The sequence below is a fragment of the Arvicanthis niloticus genome, chromosome 1 (genome assembly GCF_011762505.2).
Source record: "Arvicanthis niloticus isolate mArvNil1 chromosome 1, mArvNil1.pat.X, whole genome shotgun sequence".
In the NCBI taxonomy this organism is placed as follows: Eukaryota; Metazoa; Chordata; class Mammalia; order Rodentia; family Muridae; genus Arvicanthis; species Arvicanthis niloticus.
This window is the reverse complement of record NC_047658.1, coordinates 3937966-3957833: the sequence shown is the minus strand read 5'-3', so window position 1 is coordinate 3957833 and position 19868 is coordinate 3937966. Positions and strand designations below refer to the sequence as shown.

The 19868-nt window shown below is 52.6% G+C and overlaps 2 protein-coding genes across 7 annotated transcripts in view; one reads left to right on the top strand and one right to left on the bottom strand.

The window, feature by feature from the left end:
• The first annotated feature begins 502 nt into the window (after positions 1-502).
• On the top strand, positions 503-3245 carry Znf575 (zinc finger protein 575). Of its 2 annotated transcripts, none has more exons than XM_034522458.2 (4): positions 503-992; positions 1207-1310; positions 1651-1814; positions 2322-3245. In XM_034522458.2, exons 3-4 carry the CDS (start codon positions 1739-1741, stop codon positions 2960-2962), a joined length of 717 nt encoding a protein of 238 aa, XP_034378349.1. In that variant the 5' UTR covers positions 503-992; positions 1207-1310; positions 1651-1738; the 3' UTR covers positions 2963-3245. The 2 variants fall into 2 exon arrangements, with proteins under 2 accessions (XP_034378349.1, XP_076785660.1); XM_076929545.1 differs by having other exon boundaries at positions 503-1061.
• Positions 3246-6431: 3186 nt separating this feature from the next.
• Positions 6432-19868, bottom strand: part of Xrcc1 (X-ray repair cross complementing 1) — a 29839-nt gene continuing 16402 nt past the window's right edge. For 3 of the 5 annotated variants that reach the window (XM_076929495.1, XM_076929490.1, XM_076929501.1), the window contains 14 exons: positions 14588-14746; positions 13937-14011; positions 13731-13842; positions 13015-13124; positions 12839-12944; positions 12415-12673; positions 12072-12188; positions 9669-9762; positions 9421-9550; positions 9050-9104; positions 8825-8961; positions 7598-7739; positions 6739-6814; positions 6432-6644 (listed from right to left, as the gene is read on the bottom strand). In XM_076929495.1, coding sequence (XP_076785610.1) covers positions 6531-6644; positions 6739-6814; positions 7598-7739; positions 8825-8961; positions 9050-9104; positions 9421-9550; positions 9669-9762; positions 12072-12188; positions 12415-12673; positions 12839-12944; positions 13015-13124; positions 13731-13842; positions 13937-14011; positions 14588-14746 — 1686 coding nt within the window. In that variant the 3' untranslated portion in view covers positions 6432-6530. The remainder of the gene's footprint in view (positions 6645-6738; positions 6815-7597; positions 7740-8824; positions 8962-9049; positions 9105-9420; positions 9551-9668; positions 9763-12071; positions 12189-12414; positions 12674-12838; positions 12945-13014; positions 13125-13730; positions 13843-13936; positions 14012-14587; positions 14747-19868) is intronic. The other 2 variants (XM_034485513.2, XM_076929498.1) reach the window with 2 other exon arrangements.

The window sequence follows — 19868 nt, the reverse complement described above, 5'->3', positions numbered from 1 at the left end:
CAGAGTCCAGTGCAAACCAGTTACTTAGCCCTACCAAGTAACTCCTATGGCTCCCAGGGCTGGCCAGACTTTGTGGGTTATCCAGCTGAGTGCGGAGGACTTTTACGAGCACTTCACAGTCATACCAATGCTGGGCAGAAAATTGTACCGTCACTGCCTGGAAGTAGGCCAAGCACTCGGTGTCACCCTTGGCCTGGCACTCCTAGACCACCTAGGGAGGGGCAGCAGGTAGCACCAGGTGCTAGGTGTGGTCTGAGACTCTGGCCGTGGATGTTGGTGAAGGGTGCCTGAAGTACTATGCAAATGCCTTTGAGTGTCCCTGAGTATTGCCTCTGACCTGACCGCCAAACTCAAACACATCCACAAGTGACAAATAAGTAAATAGATGTAATTAACATTTGAAAGAAAATAGCAGGGGCATTAACAAAAAGAAACCAGAGTGGGAATGTGGGGGAGGGGCGAGGGGTGAGGCTGTGCAGTCTGTCTCAGCACAGCACTTGAGAGGTTTAAGACATGAGGATCACCAGCTCAAGACCATTCTCGGCTATGTAGGGAGTTCGATGCTAGCCTGGGCTATCACAAGAAGAAAAAGAAAAAAAAGGAGGGATGCGCTCACACTGTTGGTAACCACATCCTTCCAGATGTGCGCTTTCCTAGGGTCCTTAGGCCAATAGCTTCGCGCTTGCTCACGAACTCGCCAGCTAGGTGGTTCAGCCACCCCCTCCTACCACCACATCTTCCCCCTCTGAAGCCTACTGCTGGCCAAGAGTGCGCATGCGTGCCGACGGCCCCTCCAGCCCCGGATGGGAGGAGGGGATGGCAGTGAAGCTGGGCCCCACGCCTCGGCAAGCTTCTTCCCACTCTTCTCTCCTCTTGCGGCGTCCCAGCGCCCGCTGGGAGGTGCAGGTCCGAGGGCTACAAGATAGCTCACAAGGCTTAACTGAGACGGAAGGGTTCCGGAGCCCCACCCCCGGGGTGGGACCGCCCTAAAGGTGAGAAGGGCTGGGTCCTGGTCTCCTGAAGATGGATTGGGGGCTGGACGCCAGGATCTCTCCGCCAAGGTAGATATACGTCCGGGTGCCCTGGTTTTTGAGGAGTGCATGCGATGCCAGACGTTTGGGACTCCTTCCAGTGAAAGTCCATTCTGGGTCTCTAGGTGGTTTGGTGGTTCTATACACCACACCTTTTTTTCGTCTTTTTCTCCAGGTTTCCCTAATCCTCCGAGGTCCCCAGTTCTATGCTAGAGATACGATTTAGCTACCAGAAGGACACGGTGGACACAGCATCAGTAGGCTGAGACTAAAGACAGGGTAAGCTCCCCTTTCCACTAGAATCCCTCCCACTGTATCCAAAGCACTTCTGGCACAGGGTGGCCAAGGACACACCCACTGTGCTCAAAGACCAGCCCCTGGTCTTGGGTGGCCGGGCCACTGACTGCGATCTTTTTTATAGCCCCGCCCACCCTGGATTTAGCGGTCCCGCCCACTCGGAGATAGCCCCACCCACCCAGTGAAAAGATTATTTGTTTGTTTTATTTTCATATCCCCTTCTAGTGTGTACTTAGGCTCCACCTTCCAGCCCTCTGCTCTTGAGTTAGGATTAAACTTAACCAAAAGCCTGGTTCTAAACAGACTGACCTTTTGATTGTAGGCCCCCACCCCTGTCTCCATGAACTTGTTAACCGCTGGCGCCATCCTCGCCCCTTGCCCTGCTGCTCCTTGGTTCTTCTGCCAGCAAAATGCTGGATGGAAGCGTGAAGCCCGAGGCCAGAGTCTCAGAACCTAGACCCGCTTGTCAGGACCCGGAGACCAAAGGTGAGAGCAGCCCAGTTCTCACAGGATCATTCCCCAGGAGTGACAGCACTGGAGAATCATTTGGGGCCACCACCACCACTACCCTCTGCAGATTGTGGGGGATTATGGGTAGTGCTGGAAATAGACACTTTAGAAGATTTCGGGACTGGCTTGGCAACTCTTTGAGGCGCTCATAGAACGTGGGGTCAGGAGGGCAATCAGAAATGTCCCTTAATGGGACACCAGTGTGACGCTTGTCTGCTCAGACACTTTGAGATACCCCTCTAGTATTAAGAGATGGCAGGGCCCAGCGTGGTGGCGCACACCTTTAGTCCCAGCACTCAGGAGGCAGAGGCAGAGAGAATCCCTGTGAGTTTGGGTCCAATTGGTCTACAGAGAGTGTTTTCAAGGCAGCCAAGGTTACATAGTGAGGCTCTGTTTTATACTGAGTGTTGAGAGGAAGTGGAGCCTGGCCTGGACCCAGGGTGTGCCTGTTTCCAGAAGCCCACCAGTTCTCCTGTCCCCCAGCCCCCCACCAGGACCTGCCGAGGCCCAGCCAGCCCGCTGCATCTGGAAGCGTGCCCTCCCGGCCCCGTCGGCGACCCCCTCCCCAGCGCCCGCACCGCTGCCCAGACTGCCCCAAGGCCTTCTCATACCCATCCAAGCTGGCCACGCACCGGCTAGCGCACGGCGGCACCCGCCCGCACCCATGTCCCGACTGTCCCAAGGCTTTCTCCTACCCGTCCAAGCTGGCTGCGCACCGCCTCACGCACAGCGGAGCTCGCCCGCACTCCTGCCCGCACTGTCCCAAGGCCTTCGGCCACCGCTCCAAGCTGGCGGCGCATCTCTGGACCCACGCGCCCGCCCGTCCCTACCCGTGCCCCGATTGCCCCAAGTCCTTCTGCTACCCGTCCAAGTTGGCGGCCCACCGCCACACGCACCACGCCACCGACGCCCGCCCCTACCCTTGCCCACACTGCCCCAAAGCGTTCTCGTTTCCCTCCAAACTGGCGGCCCATCGTCTGTGCCACGATCCCCCTACCGCGCCCAGCAGCCAGGCCACTGGCCACCGATGCTCCAGCTGCAACCAGGCCTTTGGCCAAAGACGCCTCCTGCTGGTTCACCAACGCAGCCACCACCAGTCGGAGGGCCAAGGAGAGAGGGAGTGAGCGCGCCTGCACACTCTGCCTCCATCACCTGTCAATAAAGACCTGGAATTTCTAAGTCCTGCTGTATGTGTGGACTTCCCTCTAACAGGGAGAATGACACGTAAGCCCAAGCTGGCCTGGAACTTGTCTTCTCCTGGCAGCCTTCCAACTCCTGTGTTCTAGTTATGTACCCGGGGTGGCTTGGGATTACTGGCTCTATTGGAATCTGATTTAGAAGGTTGAGGCATTCTGTCCATGCACAGAGGCAGGTATCATCAGATTGGTGCTGGGGTCAAACCTTGGGCCTTGAGTTGTGGGGGCTATGGTGACACTAGCCTGTCACACTGAAGCCTGTGATAAAGACATAGGGATGTCCACCACAACACTATGGTGTGGCCCCACTGAGTACAGCCCATCACATGACCCACCAGGGGTCAGTGAACAGAGGGGAATGTGTGGCCATAGGCAGGAGGCCAGCATTTTGTGTACATGGTGCTGTGGTGGCATGGGTGGTGGCCATGGAGGTGACTGGCAGAACAAAGGGAACAAAGACTGGAGAGTTCAAGACTGGAGTGCCTCGGAATCTCTTAGGAACCTTGGACAAGGTTTGATTCCTGAGGATTCCGGTGCATTCTCTGAAAGCACTCTGGGTTTGTGGGAGGTTTGCTTGGGGCAGGGTCTCCTGTCTCCAGGCTGCCCTTGAGCTTCCCCGGTTCTGAGGGCGCTGTGCATGCTGGGTAAGCATTACATATGCAAGCACACACACTTTCACATTGTTTTCTTTTTGTTGTTGTTGTTTTGTTTTTTGGTTTTTGATTTTTCGAGACAGGGTTTCTCTGTGTAGCCCTGGCTGTCCTGGAACTCACTCTGTAGACCAGGCTGGCCTCGAACTCAGAAATCCACCTGCCTCTGCCTCCCAAGTGCTGGGATTAAAGGCATGCACCACCACTGCCAGGCTTCTTTTGTTTTTTTTAAAGACAGGGTTTCACTATGTAGCAATTCATTCAATAATTCAGCAATATCAAAGGGGAGAGTGTGTTAGGCAAATGGAGGTTTGGGAGTAGCCCAACCATTGAGCTGATTAAGGCATATTAAATATAACACTCTGTGTGTGTGTGTGTGTGTGTGTGTGTGTGTGTGTGTTGTCTGTCTGTCTGTCTGTCTGTCTGTCTGTCTGTCTGTCTTTCATTCAGGAACCCGGAACACTGGGGCAGGTAGCCAGGAACACTACCTCCGCCACTAGGTCAACTTGAATAGCATTAATTGCCTACTGCACAGGTCTCAAAAACAAAGAAACCAAAGGTGTTGGTCTGGTCAACCTTACCTTGTCCAGACAGGGAAAATGAGGCTGAGAGGATTTACCCATGACCGACAGGACAGTGACTGCATGAGTGGAAGTGGGTGTCTAGACAGGCCGATGCTCTACTTCCTACCCTCTCTTTATCTACAAGGCTCTCCCAGGCGCTCCTGCCTGTCCCAGGTCCCTGCAGGGGCTGCAACTCCTGAGAGGTCTTTCCCTTAAAATCCTATTTAAACAACCCCATCCTGCCCCACCGCTGTCATTCTGTCCTATTCAAAGTGCCACACTGCGCTGCCACTGCCCGATGCTACACTGCACAGCTACTCCCCATGTCACCAAGCACATAAGCCCCATGAAATCAGGGACAAGTCTTCACTCAGCATCCCCAGCGTCTCACAGATGGGCAACATGGCACACAGAACAGAGGCTAAGGACAGTCATTTCATGGTCCTGGGAGTGTGGGGATGACATGTGGTGAGGGAGAACGAGGTAGGAGGAACTGAAGATTTCAGATCCATGGTCATTACGTAGGCCACTGCAGAGCTGGGACTCAGCTCACAGGTGGAGTGGTCACATGTGCTGAAGGCTTGGATTAAATTCCCAGTGTGGTCACAAAAAGTAATAGCCCCAGTGGGGATCGTGTCACCAGGGGGCTCTTTAAAAAGTTCACCAAGCGAGTCTCATGTCACCCAAACTGGCCTCAAACTTGCTATATAGCCAAGGATGCTATCACAACCCTCCAGGGCAGCCCCATCCAAATTTAAACTCCAGGCTGTCTTGCTTCTATCTCCCAAGTACCTCGAGGACAGGCATATACTACCCCATGTGGCAGGTCAAGGGCACAGCAATGTAATGTGGTCAGATACAGCCAGCCATAGCTGCCCTTAAATGAAGGGACTGTGGGCAGCCCCTAGAAGCTGGAAAAGCAGCAATTGGTCCCTGGAGCCAGCTCCTGTTACACCAGTCTTAGCCTAGGTACCCATCCAGATCTTAGCTGGCCAGACCTGCTGGAGAACGTCGGACTGAACATTGTCTGGGCTAAGTTTGTGGTATCTGGCTGCAGTGTCGGGAGAGTGACTGGGAGAAAGGTCAGTGCAGTGGGATGGACAAGTCACTGACCCACTGACTGAGCTCACAAAGCCCAGAAACAGCCAGTGTGAACAGTCGGTCATGAGACAGTCGGGGAGGCAGGGGATGAGGGGGATCCGTAACCCTTGGCGAGTTAGAAAACATCCAAGAGATTACCCAAGGATCAGGTCTCACCCCGACGGACCCTGACCTTTGCCCCGTCTAAAGCCCTTTCTGGTCCCACCCCAGAACGAAGTCCAAATCCCTCAGCCTGAAGTTCACAGCCCTCCAGGGCATCCGAAGAACTTTCCCAGAGGTGGAGTGTTCTGAAACATGGGACTGGGACTGGGGACTTAAGTTGGCCTCCGTGCCTGCATCCATCTCTGCCTCTGTGCGAGTCCAGCTTTCATTAGGAAAGGGGGTAGATAAGATCTCCCATCGCACTTCACACAGGCCTCAAATGCTTAGTGATCCTCCTGCTTCCACCTTTAAGAACCAAGCCATACGTCTTCATTCCTTATATTAAGTGGCACCTGACTGGTGGCCACAACGGCCACAAATGGACAGCACCTGAGGCCTGTGCTCATTTTCCAGCCAAACCTGCCCCAGAACCCCTTCTGAGTAGCCCCAGGCTACTCCATGTGGCTTCTGCCACCTCCACCCCACAGCCAACTCCATCCCCTTCTGCTCTAGTCCCCTATCAGCTCTCCTCCATTCCCAGCTTAGATTTGGGGGCTCCAGGATTTGGTCAACTTCATAAGAACAACCTTCCTCCTACCCACCCTGCCTCCCAAGTTGGATGTAAACCATGCTGGTGATGCTAGTGACACCACCAGGGAAGGAACCTGGTTAGTCCAGCACACGTGACAAGCATTGATGCCTCCAGCTCACTGACCAGAGACATGCAACATGATGGATCAGATCTATTTGGGGGACAGCGTTGAGTGGCACAGTTCCAACTCCCTGGTTCCTGTCAGTGCAACAGAGCCGGGGGTTGGGGGAGATACTTCTTAGCAGATCTCTGGTGGAGGGCCCATTCTCCTCCTCCCAGACCCTGGGACAGGACACAGGGGGCAAGCAAACCCAGCAGAATCTAGAGTCTCCTAAGAGAGAAACAACTGCTTCACACAAAGTCTCTTTATTAAATTCATCTGTGTGCACATGTGTACACTCAGGCCTGTGCATACATGTGCACATGTATGCATGTACACAGGTGTACATTCAGGCCTGGGGCACCACCCCGTAGAGCTGGTGGGGGAGTAACTTCTGCTTCTCATTACAACTGTAGATCCACCGGGGCCGGACGAAGGCCAGGGAAGGGTTTTCCATCAGGGCCTAGGGGAGAGGGGTCCATTTGGGAATATAATTACAGGGCAGAGGGAATGAAAACGTGGGTTGGGGCTCTCCATCTCTGCCCCTCTGGGCTCACCTCCTCAAAGTTGGGATCCCACTCCTGGGCCGTGATGACAAACTGGACCCGTTCACTCATGTAGTCCTCAAGCTCACTGGTGGGAAGGAAGAGGTGGGGCGTGAGCAGCCTGCCCACATGCTTAGGTGGGTCACACTGTCTACTAAAGCACCTCACACTGAGATCTGTACGAAAATCACCCTGTAATAGCTTGAGGAGGCACACCATGATGGGGTGCCCGTCCCACAGGTTCTCCATTGCTGGATGCACTGTCCTCTTTCTGGACAAATTCATTCCCCCCTTAACCCCCTCCCCCCATTTATTTATTATGTACACAGTGTTCTGCCTGCATGTATGCCTGCAGGCCAGAAGAGGGCATCAGATCCCATCACAGATGGTTAAGAGCAGTCAGTGCTCTTAACCACTGAGCCATCTCTCCAGCCCCTCTCTTTTGAAAAAAAAATTTATTTCCACATATCTTTTTAAATGTCTGTCTGCATGTACACCTACATGCCAGTAGAGGGCATCAGATTCCTTTATAGATGGTCCTGAGCCAGCACGTGGTTGCTGAGAACTGAACTTAGGACCTCTGGAAGAGCAGCCATCTCTCCAGCTCTTTTCTTCCTCTTTCTGGTTTGTTTGTTGTGTTGTGTTTGTTTGTGAGCCCGGCTTTTAGCTTGACCTCTGGCCCCATGAGACCTGTGTCTTCCACACAGCAGCCTTGACAAGTCAAACCAGCCATGCCCAGCACTGACCCTCAAGAGGGGTGGGAGAAGGACAGCCCTCCAGGGCTACAAGCACAGTGGACAGGGCTGTGCTGGACTCTGCAGCTATGCTCATGCCGCTGGGCACACAGACGTCATCTTCCCACAGCCCATACCCTCTGCTGTGTTGCCAGCTTGCACTGTACCCGTCCAATCCCACAACCGACCCGTTGAAAGCTGTCACATATCGGATGAGCTTCCTCCTCTCATCCCCAGGGAACTCGCCATACAGGAAGAAGTGTTTGCCCTCAAAGAAGTCTGTGGAAGAGATGGGAAAAGGCAGAACATGAGGTACTGACCGCGGCGGCCACGGATAAGGAGCTCAGGAGGGAGGGAGAGGCCATGACTGATAAATTCTAGTCTAGCACCCATCGAAGCCACCAGGAAGCTCCTGCATGCCTCTGCCTGGTGCGAAGCAGTAGCTAAAACACACAGCCATGGGTCTCTTGCGGTCTTGGCCCAGGCTGGCCTAGGGCAACCACCACCTCACCTTAGCTGGCTCCCACACTGGCCTCTGAGCTGGTTTTCTTCCCATTTGCACACAATGTCCCAGGTCACTGATTCACCTCCCTCATTTGGGGGTTCACAATTCTTTCCTGACATTTCCCGAAAGCCTGAGAACTAGCTCTTGCAGTGATCCTGATCCTCACTGCCTGATTGTGACTGCTTTTCCCTCCTGCTCTCCTGACCCTCCATTCTTTTTTTAAAAAAAGGGTCTCACTCAGTAGCCAGGCTGGCCTTGAACTTGTGATCCTTCTGCCTCTACCTCCCGAGTACTGGGATTATAGGCAAGAGCCCCATAGCCGGCTCTCCTCCACCCAGGAGGCCCAGCCACACCCACAGCCCGTCCTGCTGCTTTAGTATCTTAGGAGCTCTTTGGTAGGCAGGATGTGTTGGCACACGTGTCATCTAAGAACCTGGGAGGCTGAGGCAGAAGCAAAGTCACAGGTTTAAGAATAGCCTGGACTACCTGCGACCTGTCTCATCAAGACAAAACAGGAAAGAATCATGCTGAATATCACATGCACATACAGGGTTGGCTTAACGTTCTCAGTAACGAGTGCAAACATACAATGTGTCCAGCCCTCAGGTGTCCAGGGGCAGCAGGGCTGATGAGAGAGAGAGCTGGGTTTAGGGCGGGATGGGGACTCCTGAATCACTGGTCAGCCAATGAGGTTGCTCACACTGGGAAGGTCACCACAGCAATGTCTCATGGGTGCTTGCCAGAACAGGAAGTTGACAGCAGGGGGGAAGTGGGAGTCACAGGAAAGGGAGCAAGTGGTGTATAACACAGCAGAGACCCAGGGGATCGAGGGGACATGGCACAGTCAGGGATGTCCAACCTGGGAGCTCTGGAATTGGCAGGTCAGCCTCTGACGGAGCCTCATTGTCCGTGTTCTCATCTGTGGAGCCTGCATATGGGTCCTCACCGTTCTCCCCCGGGGCTGGGGGCTGCCTTTGTTCCCTCTGCTTGGCCACCCTGGGTGATCAAGAGTTGTGGAGGGTGAACACTCAGGGAGCAGACACCCAGACCCAAGGCCAGGCCAACCTACCCGCTTCAATCCTACCTCCTCAGTTCATCCTCGGTGTCCCCGGAATCTTCTGCCCCATTGTCCCGTCCTTCTGCCAGTAGCAATCCAGTCAACAGGCTTGTTTCTTGGGACATCTCCCCTCCCAGAATGGCACACAAGAGTACAGCCAGGGCCTGTGAACTGACCTTAGTTGCCCTCTCAATCCAGTTTTCAGGACAAACAGTGCCCCTCCTCCACTCCTTCACCTTTATACAGCCCTCCCCGCCTCAGATCCAGAAATCTAGACACCAGCCCTGCCCCCAAACCCAGGGCTTAAGGCTGCAGCCCTCCTCTCTTAGACTCAAGGGTCCAGGCCCCAGTCCTTCTCCCTCTGACATAAGGAGTAGACCTCTCCCTCAGATTCTAACCTGACTGTTCCCCCTCAGTGTCATTATTGTTCTGGGGTTCTGGTGATGGTGCTTTGGTCTCTTCTGGGGTTGGTGGCCTCGGGGTTGAGTTGGGTCCTGCTGCCTGGGTCTTGGCTTTGGGCTGGGGCCGCTGAGGAAGGAGGGTTGGGTGAGGTGGAGCAGTAAGGCTGTTGACAGCCAGCAGGAGGCAGAAGCAGGAAGCAAGGGTAGCTTGGCAGACCCTGCTTGGCCCTATAGGGGCACCAGACCTTTCGGGGGAGCTTGGGAGTGTCATCTTCACCGCTCTCACTGTGAGAGTCCCCTTCATCTTCACTGCTGGATCCAAGGCCTGCCATGAGGTACCTAGGGGAGGAACTGGGCCTCAGGCAGAGAACTGGCAAGTCTGAGGGAGTGGGGATATAGTAGGAAATCCTACTCCTGTTGCCCTCTGACCCCTCCCAGCCAGAGGGGCTCCATGACATGCCAGGCTCTTTCCCTCATGGGGAAGATCTGTTCCACTTAAGAAAAAAAGAGCACTTAAAAGTCTAGACACCAGTCCTGCCCCCAAACCCAGGGCTCAAGGCTGCAGCCCTCCTCTCTTAGCCTCAAGGGTCCAGGCCCCAGTCCTTCTCCCTCTGACATGAGGAGTAGAAGAGCACTTAAAAGTCCACTTAAAAAAAGAGCAATGGGAGGTGGTCTACTCTTTGAGAATTAAAGGAGAATGCCAAGCAATAGGGGAAATTTCTCCAATGTGAATTCAGGTGGAACTCCAGATCTGGGATCTCTGCATCTGTACACTCAGCCAATCACAGATCAGAAAGTCTTTGTCTGCACTCAACAGTCAGACTTCTTCTGCTCATCTTCCCTAACAACATGGTGTGAGGATTTACAGAGTGATGGTTTAAACCATAGAATGAGTCAAAACATGTAAGAGGACCCTGACCTATCGAGCAGGCTTCTAATCTCAAATATTCAAGAGGCTAAGAGACAGGAGGATTGCCTGGAAACAGAGTGGATTGAAGTCCAGCCTGAGCAACTTAGTAAGACCCTCCCTCCCTCAAAACCAAAACTGAAAAAGCTAGGGAGCACAGTGGTAAAGCCCCTGCCTAGAATCCCCCAGTGAGGGGCTAGGGGCGTGGCTTAGCAGTTGCTTGGCAGGTTGGAAGCCTTGGGTTCAGTTCTTAGACACACACACTCATATAAAAGTATATGAAGCTAGAGAGATGGTTCAATGTTTAAGAGCTTGTATTGTTCAGAAGACCCAAATTTGGTTCCCAGGACCCATGTCAAGTGCATGCAACTGTCTATAACTCTAGCTCTAGGGGATTTGACACAATTGGCCTCCTCACATACCTGAACACACATGCGTATCATGGCACAGATACATACACACACACACACACACACACACACACACACACACACAAATTATTAATATTAACAATATCTTTTTTAAATGTGTAGAAAATTTTATGCAGTTTTTATGTACTCTACCGTTTTGTATAAGCAACTTGTGCACATGCATATTTAAAGATTAATTTTTTAATTTTACGTGTATGAATGCTTTGCCTGCATATATGTCTATGCATCATGTGTGTGCTTGGTGCTTATAATGGCCAGAAGTCATCAGACACTGAGACTGAAGTAACAGATAGTTGAGAGTTACCATGTGGGTGCTGAGAATTGAGCCCAGATCTTCTAAAAGAACAACCAATGCTCTTGACCACTGAGCCATCTCTCCAGCCTCAACCATCCTAAGACTTTTGATTCTCGGTAGTGTGTGTGTGTGTATCCTGAAACCAAGCCCCTACTGTGACACACTAGCTAACTATCCTTACACATCAAGGAATAAAAGAGCCCACCACACATCTGCTCAGGTTGATCACAGGACTGAAGCCAGATAACTAGCTTCCAGATCTGTGGAATCCAAACACGATGTGGAGTCCCTGCCTCTTCCAGGTCAGCTGACCAACACCCCACCTTCCCCATCATGGCCCCTGTCACCCATGTGCCAGGGTTAACCCTGCTTATGGAACAGACTCAAGCCGCTTCAAGTAAGGCAGCTCTGGTCCCCAGTCCTCACTTGGATCGGAGTCTGCTTTTCTCCAGCTCCCCTCCACAGCTCCTCCTGTTGGCAGCCAGTGGTTCCTCCACCTCCCACTGCATCAAGGAGATGCACATGCCGCCCATCCCTGCTTGTTCCGCAGCCCAGCATGCCCTCTGTCTGTTTGCTACACATGCTTCTCATTCTATAAGATCCTCACTCACTGCGGCCTCCTGAGCCCTCGAGCTGGGTCCTGACACTCCGACACTCACTGAAGTGAGCACAGGGCTCAGCCTCAGGGTCCTCATTTCAGTCACAGCTCTGCCTGGCACCCAAAGGATGCTTCAAGGTCAGTTCTGAAGAATGGTGCACAGCCCTGAGGCTCCCTTCCCTCTGCACAGTCACAACCCACAGTATCCTTTCCCTTCTGCATGGAGCAGACATCGTTACAAAATCTGGTGACCCACCCAGGCAAGTTACTTCCTGTCTGAGGGCCTTGCCCCATCTCTGAACCCAGCTGGTGCTGGCTGGAGCCACCTGAGCTGGCCTGCAGGCCCAGGCTCTTCAGCGGCTGCTCTGGGCGGGGAGGCAGGCGCGTGTTCTGCCCGAGGCAGGTCTGGGGCCTCACCTCCGGGAGGGCAGCCGGCGCCGCATGCGGTAACAGTCCAGCACCCATTCTTTACGCACAATACGGCCTCCAAGGCCCAGGACCTGGCTGTACTTGGGAGTGTTGGCAAAGGCACAGCTGGAGGATGCAAAACAGGGATGTCAGACATGATCTGATGGACAACGTAAGACAGGGTGAGGGAGAAACAGAACAGAGATGGAGCTAAGGGAGGGGGCAGAAAGCAGAGAACTAAGGGGGCAAAGAGATAGGGGCCGGGGGCGGGGCACAAGAAAGCAGGGAGAGAGGAAGGGTAACAGAACAGGGACAGATGAAACCGAGAGGGCGTGCGGGGCAGGGAACCTACATGAGATGTGTGCTGTCCGGGGTCCAGTCTGGCCGATACTTGGCCCCCAGCTCCAGGGCCTTGTCCCGCAGCTCGGAGCGGAAGGGGTTCTGGAAACCACTGAGCACCACCACCACCCCCTGCAGGATCTTGCCCAGCTCCTGGGGTCCAGCGCGAGCTCCCCTGGGCTCTGTGGCTTCTCCCCGGGGCTTCCCTGGGACAGCTCTCTGTGCTGGGGTAGAGGCTGGAGCTGCAGCTGGGGTACGAGCAGGAACAGGCACTGGGGAGCCAAAGAACAGAAACTCCTTCTGTTGGTTGGTGCCCCATCTCTCATAGGACATGAGGCTTTCCGCCTCCCTTCTTAGATGGCGGGTTCAAGACCACAGCCCTTCCCTCATGACACACAACCCCGTCACTACAGAGTCAAGGAATCTAGTTTGCTTACATTTGGGTCTCTTGGGGGCGGGTGGCCCTGCTGAGGGTTTGCTGGGAGGTTTCCTGTCTTCTAGATTCAAGTCCAGTTTCCTCTTCCCTTTGGGAGACTCCTGAGGCTGAGGAGGTAGGGATGGGTTGGCTTCCAGCTTTCCTCATCTCCATTGCCCCAACGTCTGATGATCTCACCTTAGAAGAGCTGCCCACAACCTTGGGGACTGGAGAGGCTGAGGAGGCTGCACTAGAGGCCTGCAGCGTAGCTGCTGCGTAGCTGGGTCCTGCAGGGTCACTTGCAGAGGCTATGGAAGGACACAGTGGGCTGAGGGTGAGAGGCCAGGGCGACAGTCACCTCAGCTCCCATCTAACAGGGATGAAGTCACTCCCACATCCAGAAATGACCCAGGAGTCTAGACTGCACCCTTGACTCAGCAGTCCAGGCCACAGCCCTCCTCCCTGCACAGCCTCCTCCACTGATCTAGAGACCTGGCCATGCCCTCAGCTCTCAGGTTTGTTTGTGAGACAAGGCAGGTGTCATACAGCCCAGGCTGAACTCAGATTTTCTTTTTTTTTTTTTTTTTTGGACATACCTTTTCTTTATTTACGGGAACTTGCTTTTTTTTTTTTTGGTTTTTTCGAGACAGGGTTTCTCTGTGTAGCCCTGGTTGTCCTGGAACTCACTCTGTAGACCAGGCTGGCCTCGAACTCAGAAATCCGCCTGTCTCTGCCTCCCAAGTGCTGGGATTAAAGGCGTGCGCTACCACCGCCCGGCTGAAATTTTCTATCTACCCAAGGAGAACCTTACATGTCTGATCCTCCTGTCTCATCTCCCCTGTGCTGATTTCAGGATTGGGCCTGGGAGCCGAACCCAAGGCTCTAAGCTAAGTGAGTACTCTGCCCACGTGCACCTGAAGACGCCTTGTTGATGCGACTGAAGAAGAGGGCCCCTGGCTTCAGGGAGTTGGCACCGGCATCCTCCTCCTTTACACGGAACTGGCCGAGCTTGGTCACTGTCACCTTCTAAGGTCCCGCAAGGTCAGTGCTGTGGGAAGACTGCTGGCAGGCAGGGGTGGAGAGGCAGGGAGAGGCTCTGGGGGTAACAGGTACAACTTACCTGAGATGGAGCCTCCGCCTCATCTTTGTCTGGAGGGCTATGAAACCTCACAAAACTCAGGCCATAGGGTGAGTCCTGGAACACAGGGGTGGGCGTGAGGGTCTGCGTAGGACAGAGCTAGGCTCTCAGGCCCCTTCGCTTAGGGAAGCCTTCTGGCTCAGTTGAAGCTGGTGCCCAGTGAGCATGGTGGTAACGCTGACATTAAACCTCACTGAGCCCTAACTGTGGACTAAAGCCAGAGCTCACCCCTCAACCCGCACTCTCTCTTTGACCTCATCGTCAATGGCAGGCAGCAAGTTCACTTCTGTGTGCCCAGTCTCTGTCTGGAGCCATTTCTGGAATGCAAACTACCCAGGGCTCTTTGCTCCTCTGCTGTCTGGATGCAGAAGCAGAAAGCAGGAGGAGCCTGAGTTCCCGTCCGTCCCGGTATGACGGTAACAGTGATCTTAAACAGAGCCTGGCGGCCTCAAGTCTCCCTAACACTCGCTCCAGAGACCTGCACTGCCTGCTGCCCGTCCCAGGAGGATCTCAAACTCACTGCTGGGAACCTGAGCAGTGGCTGGCTGTTGCTCCCAGCCCCCTGAACGCAGGATTCCCCTCAGATTCCCCGCCCCCTTTCCCTGGGCATGCCTCAGCTTTCACACCAGGTACCTTGCTGTATGGCTGGCTGCACACAATTTTAACACGGTCCCAGCGCTTCTCTGCTGCTGCCCGGACTAACTTGTCAGGTCCAAAAATGCGAACACGGTTGGGATTCGAGCCACTTCGGCTCTCAGAGGGGGACATGAAAGAGGAGGTGACCAGAAGGACCTAGGTAGGAGACAATGTAAGGAATGAGGGCCAGAGCTAGGTGATACCTCCTAGGAGCTGGGCAGGGGAAGTCAACAGACCTGCCCTCTGTTATGTCTGCTGTGTGTGGTGCATGCTCATGGGTGTGTGGGAACATGTACCACGTGGGGGCTGGGGAGCACTGCTGGGTGTTGTCTCCACTGCTCTCAGCCTTACTCCTCCGACTTCAGTGACAACTGTTGCTCCCAATATCTGCAGATGGGCAAGGCTGCAGCGTGCAGCCTCTCTAGCTCCTCCTGCTGGCAGAGCCTGGTAAGGCACAGCTGGCCACCAGAGCTGTCTCCACAGAGCCGTCCCAGCCTGCTTCATCTTTGGATTTGATTTCCTTTCTGGCGTCCTGTAACTCTCTTGGTCTTTGAGCTGACTCAACTGTGCATGTCCATAGGGCATTATAACAGATTTTTTTTTCAATTATTTGCATTGTTCTTGGACAATATCCATACATGTATGCAGTCTGTTTTGATCATATTCACCCACCCTTCCTTGACCCTCTCTGACTTCCTGGAGACCCCTTTTTCTTCCCAACAAGCTCTCCTGATTTTGTGTCTTGGTTATGGTCTACTGAGTTTAACGGGGCTGTGTGCAGGATGTGGGGTTGTCCCCAGACATGTTGACTTCACTACTCAGTAGTAGGAGCACCAGCCCATTTGCAGTCCAGACAAATCTCCACATAAAATCGGGCAGTACGGAGGACCACGTGCCCTAAGGGACTGTCCCAGCAGAGGTGTTTCGGTGAGAGGCACAGTACTCAAGTGCCCTATGGACATGCACAGTTGAATCAGCTCAAAGACCAAGAGAGTTACAGGACGCCAGAAAGGAAATCAAATCCAAAGATGGAGCAGGCTGGGACGGCTCTGTGGAGACAGCTCTGGTGGCCAGCTGTGCCTTACCAGGCTCTGCCAGCAGGAGGAGCTAGAGAGGCTGCACGCTGCAGCCTTGCCCATCTGCAGACATTGGGAGCATCACTCCAGCTCCTCCTGATACATTGATGAACCCAGTTTTCAGCACCCCACACTACTAACCCTTTTCTTGGGGACACCAGCAGTAGAAAGGGAAGAGCACACCTGCTCAGCCACAGTGACCCTTCCACACTGTGACAGATATTTCTATCATTCCAATCTGCCTTCTCTTTCTTAACCCACTGGGGACAGCAGCCCTGCCTTCTATTCATCAGACCCCAATCTTTCAGTAACAGTTGGTAACTACATTCATATATAAAATTCAGTCCACAAAAATACTATTCATGTTCTCTGGCTCCAGGTGATGGCGGGGCCACCACAGAAACAAGAACGTGGCGGCCCCAAACTGGGAGAAAGCAGGAGACAAGACATGGTCTCCCACCAAGAAAGCTCTTGGGGGACCTTAGCACCTGGCAGGGATCTGGGGAACGAGCTAAGGCAGGGGAGTGTGTTTCTGGGGAGCTGGTGGACAGCTGCTTGTCTTGGCCTCGCAGAGACAATCCTCTCTGGAGAACTGCAAAGCACAGTGTTCCTCTGCAAGACTCTGTGAGGCCTCACAGGAGCAGGATGGCGGAGCTGATAAAGGAACCTAACCGCACGGCTGAAGGGGAGAATTGACTCCTGAAAGTTGTTCTCCAGCCTCCACATATACATGACAACACACACACACACACACACACACACACACACACACACACACACACACACTAAATAAACAAGTAAATGTAATTTATAATGAGAGAATTCACTAGCTATCTAAAACCCACAATGATTGTCTCTGGTGTCTCTGTAAGCATGGACTGCCTGGCCTGGGGCAGCTGTTCCCTGGAAAGGTAACTTTTTCTTTTTCTCTTTTTAAATATTAACTTATTTTATGTATGTGAGTACACTGTCACCCTCTTCAGACACACCAGAAGAGGGCATCAGATCCCATTACAGATGGTTGTGAGCCACCATGTGGTTGCTGGGGATTGAACTCAGGACCTCTGGAAGAGCAGTTAGTGCTCTTAACCACTGAGCCACCTCTCCAGCCTGGAAAGGTACTTTTTCAAGCAGCCCTGATACCAGCACTAAGGACCTGGGGCAGGAAGATTACACGCTTGAGGTCCATCTGGGCTACTTAGTGCTGTCTTGTCTTAAAAAAATAAATACCCCAGGTATGATAGTTCATAACTGTAATCTTAGCATTGGCTAGAGAGTAAGAGTCTCTGTCCCAATAGTAGTAATAATAATAAAAAGAGGAAGAAGAAATAGACACTAACTACACACACCTACAAGCACATAGCTGCCATGATAGGGGTCCCAGAACCCACAAGCCACATGCCCTGACCAAGGAAGGCTGCATCTCCTCCTCCTCCTTCCTGCATGATGGATGGAGCATCAACAGTCACTCTGACCACTGGGCCAGATCCAAAGAAAGGTGTCAATCAAGCCACCTTCCCCAGCCCAAACTGTCAGGTCCGTGCTGAGTCCGCCTGGGGCTAGCCTTCCCTCCTGAGCACAGAACACAGTTGTTTCCTGATGCTATACGCAATGTTCACTTAGCCTTATTTTATTTCATCTCTTTTCTGACTGACATACTGCAAAATTTATAAAATTAGAAAATAAAAGCCTTTTACTATGGTTAAAAATATATAACAATATGATACATAACAAAATGCCTGTTGATGCTCAGCTGGAATTAAACAGCAGCATCATATGGACCAGAGCCGCTCACCGGCCTCTGTGCCACTTGTTACAAAGGGCCAGAATCTCAAGTGAACTACAGGACTGGATTTGGCATAGTGTGTGCCTGCGGATGCGTGTGTGCCTGGTAAGTGTGTGTGTGTGTGTACACAACCAACAGCTGGGAGCTGTTACCAACACTAAGCCACAGGGAGCCCCAAATATCTCTTCTTATTCACTGTAAAGAAAAAAGTTACTCTGGCTGATTGTGACACTGCCTTTATGCTTCCAAAGTTAACCTTTACTCCAGTCTGCATACCTCAAACTCTAGTGAATCTCTTTTATACAATTTCTTGTGCTGGAGATGCAAACTAGACTTTAACATACACTAGGCAGGGACTCTACCACTGAGCCACACCCCCAGCCCCTCACTGGGGGATTCTAGGCAGGGGCTCTACCACTGAACTACACCCCCAGCTACTCACTGGGGGGGTGGGGGGGAGGGGTTCCAGGCAGGGGTGTAGAGGGTGGTTCTGATGTTTTCATCAGGAATTTGTGTTTACTGACACAGAAGGTCCTTACCCCCAGTTGGAATTTAATTTATCAATAAAGATGCCAGTAGCCAATGGTTGAGAACAGGGTGGGACACTGAGAGTTGCTCAGGTAGGACACAGAGAAAATGGGGGAGGGGAAAGGAACACAGCAAACAAGCCAACCAGCTTTTCCAGGGAAGTGGCCTCTGAGACCACACTTCCAGTCCACAAGTTATTTCCAATCCAGTATTTGTGACTTCCTTTACCTTACATTGAACATGAGACACATGCAGCACGTATATAATGAGAAGCAGGCGTGCAAAGGAGTTTTAGGCACACGCACACAGACATGGAAAGTGCTGCTCAGGCACACCCCGGCTCACATTGAAGACTTCTAAGCAGGCGCTACTCCACCATGGAGCCACAACCTCAACCCGTACCCAATTTTCTTTCGCTTTTCATTTTGAAACTTTTGGCCAAGTTGCTCATGCTAGCCTCATGCTAGCCTCAAGCGCTCTATGTAGTACCCTAAACTGGTCTTGACTTGCAAACCCCTTCTCCCTCTTCCAGAGGAGCTTTGTCACCACCAGGCCTGTCTTCCTTTGCATGATCTGGATGGAGGAGAACCAGCAAGCTGATCTGCAGGGAGCGGTGCTGCTGTGTGCACTGGACTGGACCTGGAGGAGGAGCAGCCCTGACCCACCACCCTGATCTGCTCACTTTTTCCTTTCTTTGCTCTTCCAGCCATCTCAGTTCCTGAGTGGAAGCCGAGCATTTTAACCCCTGAGCTTAGCTGTAACTATAATGTCGCAGCAGCCTTAGACTTGAGTACAGCTGTTTGGAGACCCTGGAAACACAAAGGCCTGAGCTGGTCACACCACCTTCCAAAAGGCAAATACTGAATAAAAGCTCACGTGCAAGATGGAACAATTTAGCTAAATAGGGCACCATATTCTGTTTTTTGTATTATGAAGTAATTCCCATCTATGTTTTGAAAGAGAAGCAAGTAAATTTTTTTTAGATTTATTTAATATATATGAGTACCCTGTAGGTGTCTTCAGACACACCAGAAGACAGCATCAGATCCCATTACAGATGGTTGTGAGCCACCATGTGGTTGCTGGGAATTGAACTCAGGACCTCTGAAAGAGCAGTCAGTGCTCTTAACCGCTGAGCCATCTCTCCAGACCAAGAAGCAAATAATTTTTAAAGATTTATTTTATTGTAATTATGTGTGTGTGTGTCTATGTGCGGATATGTGCATTTGAGTGTAGGTGCCTGTGTGCCTGTGGAACCTAAAAGTGTAGACTCCCTTGCAGTGCTGCAGTGCTTGTGAGCTGCCTGACCCCAGAACTCACTCTGGAGGGCTGAGCTAGCTCTCTAGCTCTGCAGAGAACTGTTTGGACTAACACCAGAATCTGCTGACTTAGCATATCATTTTGAGAATAATGGTCTTGATGCAGGCAACCTCATTCTGCAAAATAGATCTTATCGAGCAGAAAACAGCACCTGATAAAATTCTAGGCAAGTGGCACAGGTGGGGACGTGACTCAGTGGTAGAGTCTTCTCTAACATGTAGAAGACCCTGCAGCCCATTTCAAATCTGAGAAAAAGGAAGGAAACTCAACACAGGCAGCTGGGCATGTGGCACAGGCCTTCAATCCCAGTGCCTCGGGACATGACAAGGACTGAGCTTAAGGGCAGCCTAGCCTACAGACCAAGACCAACACTCATGAAAAGAGCTCCCAACCCCAGCACTCAGGAAGATCTCTGTGAGTTCGAGGCCAGCCTGATCTACACAGAGAATTCCAAGACAGCCAGAGCTACATAGTGAGACCCTATCTTTAAAAAACAAGCAAGCAGGGGCTGGAGAGATGGCTCAGTGGTTAAGAGCACTGACTGCTCTTCCTGAGGTCCTGAGTTCAA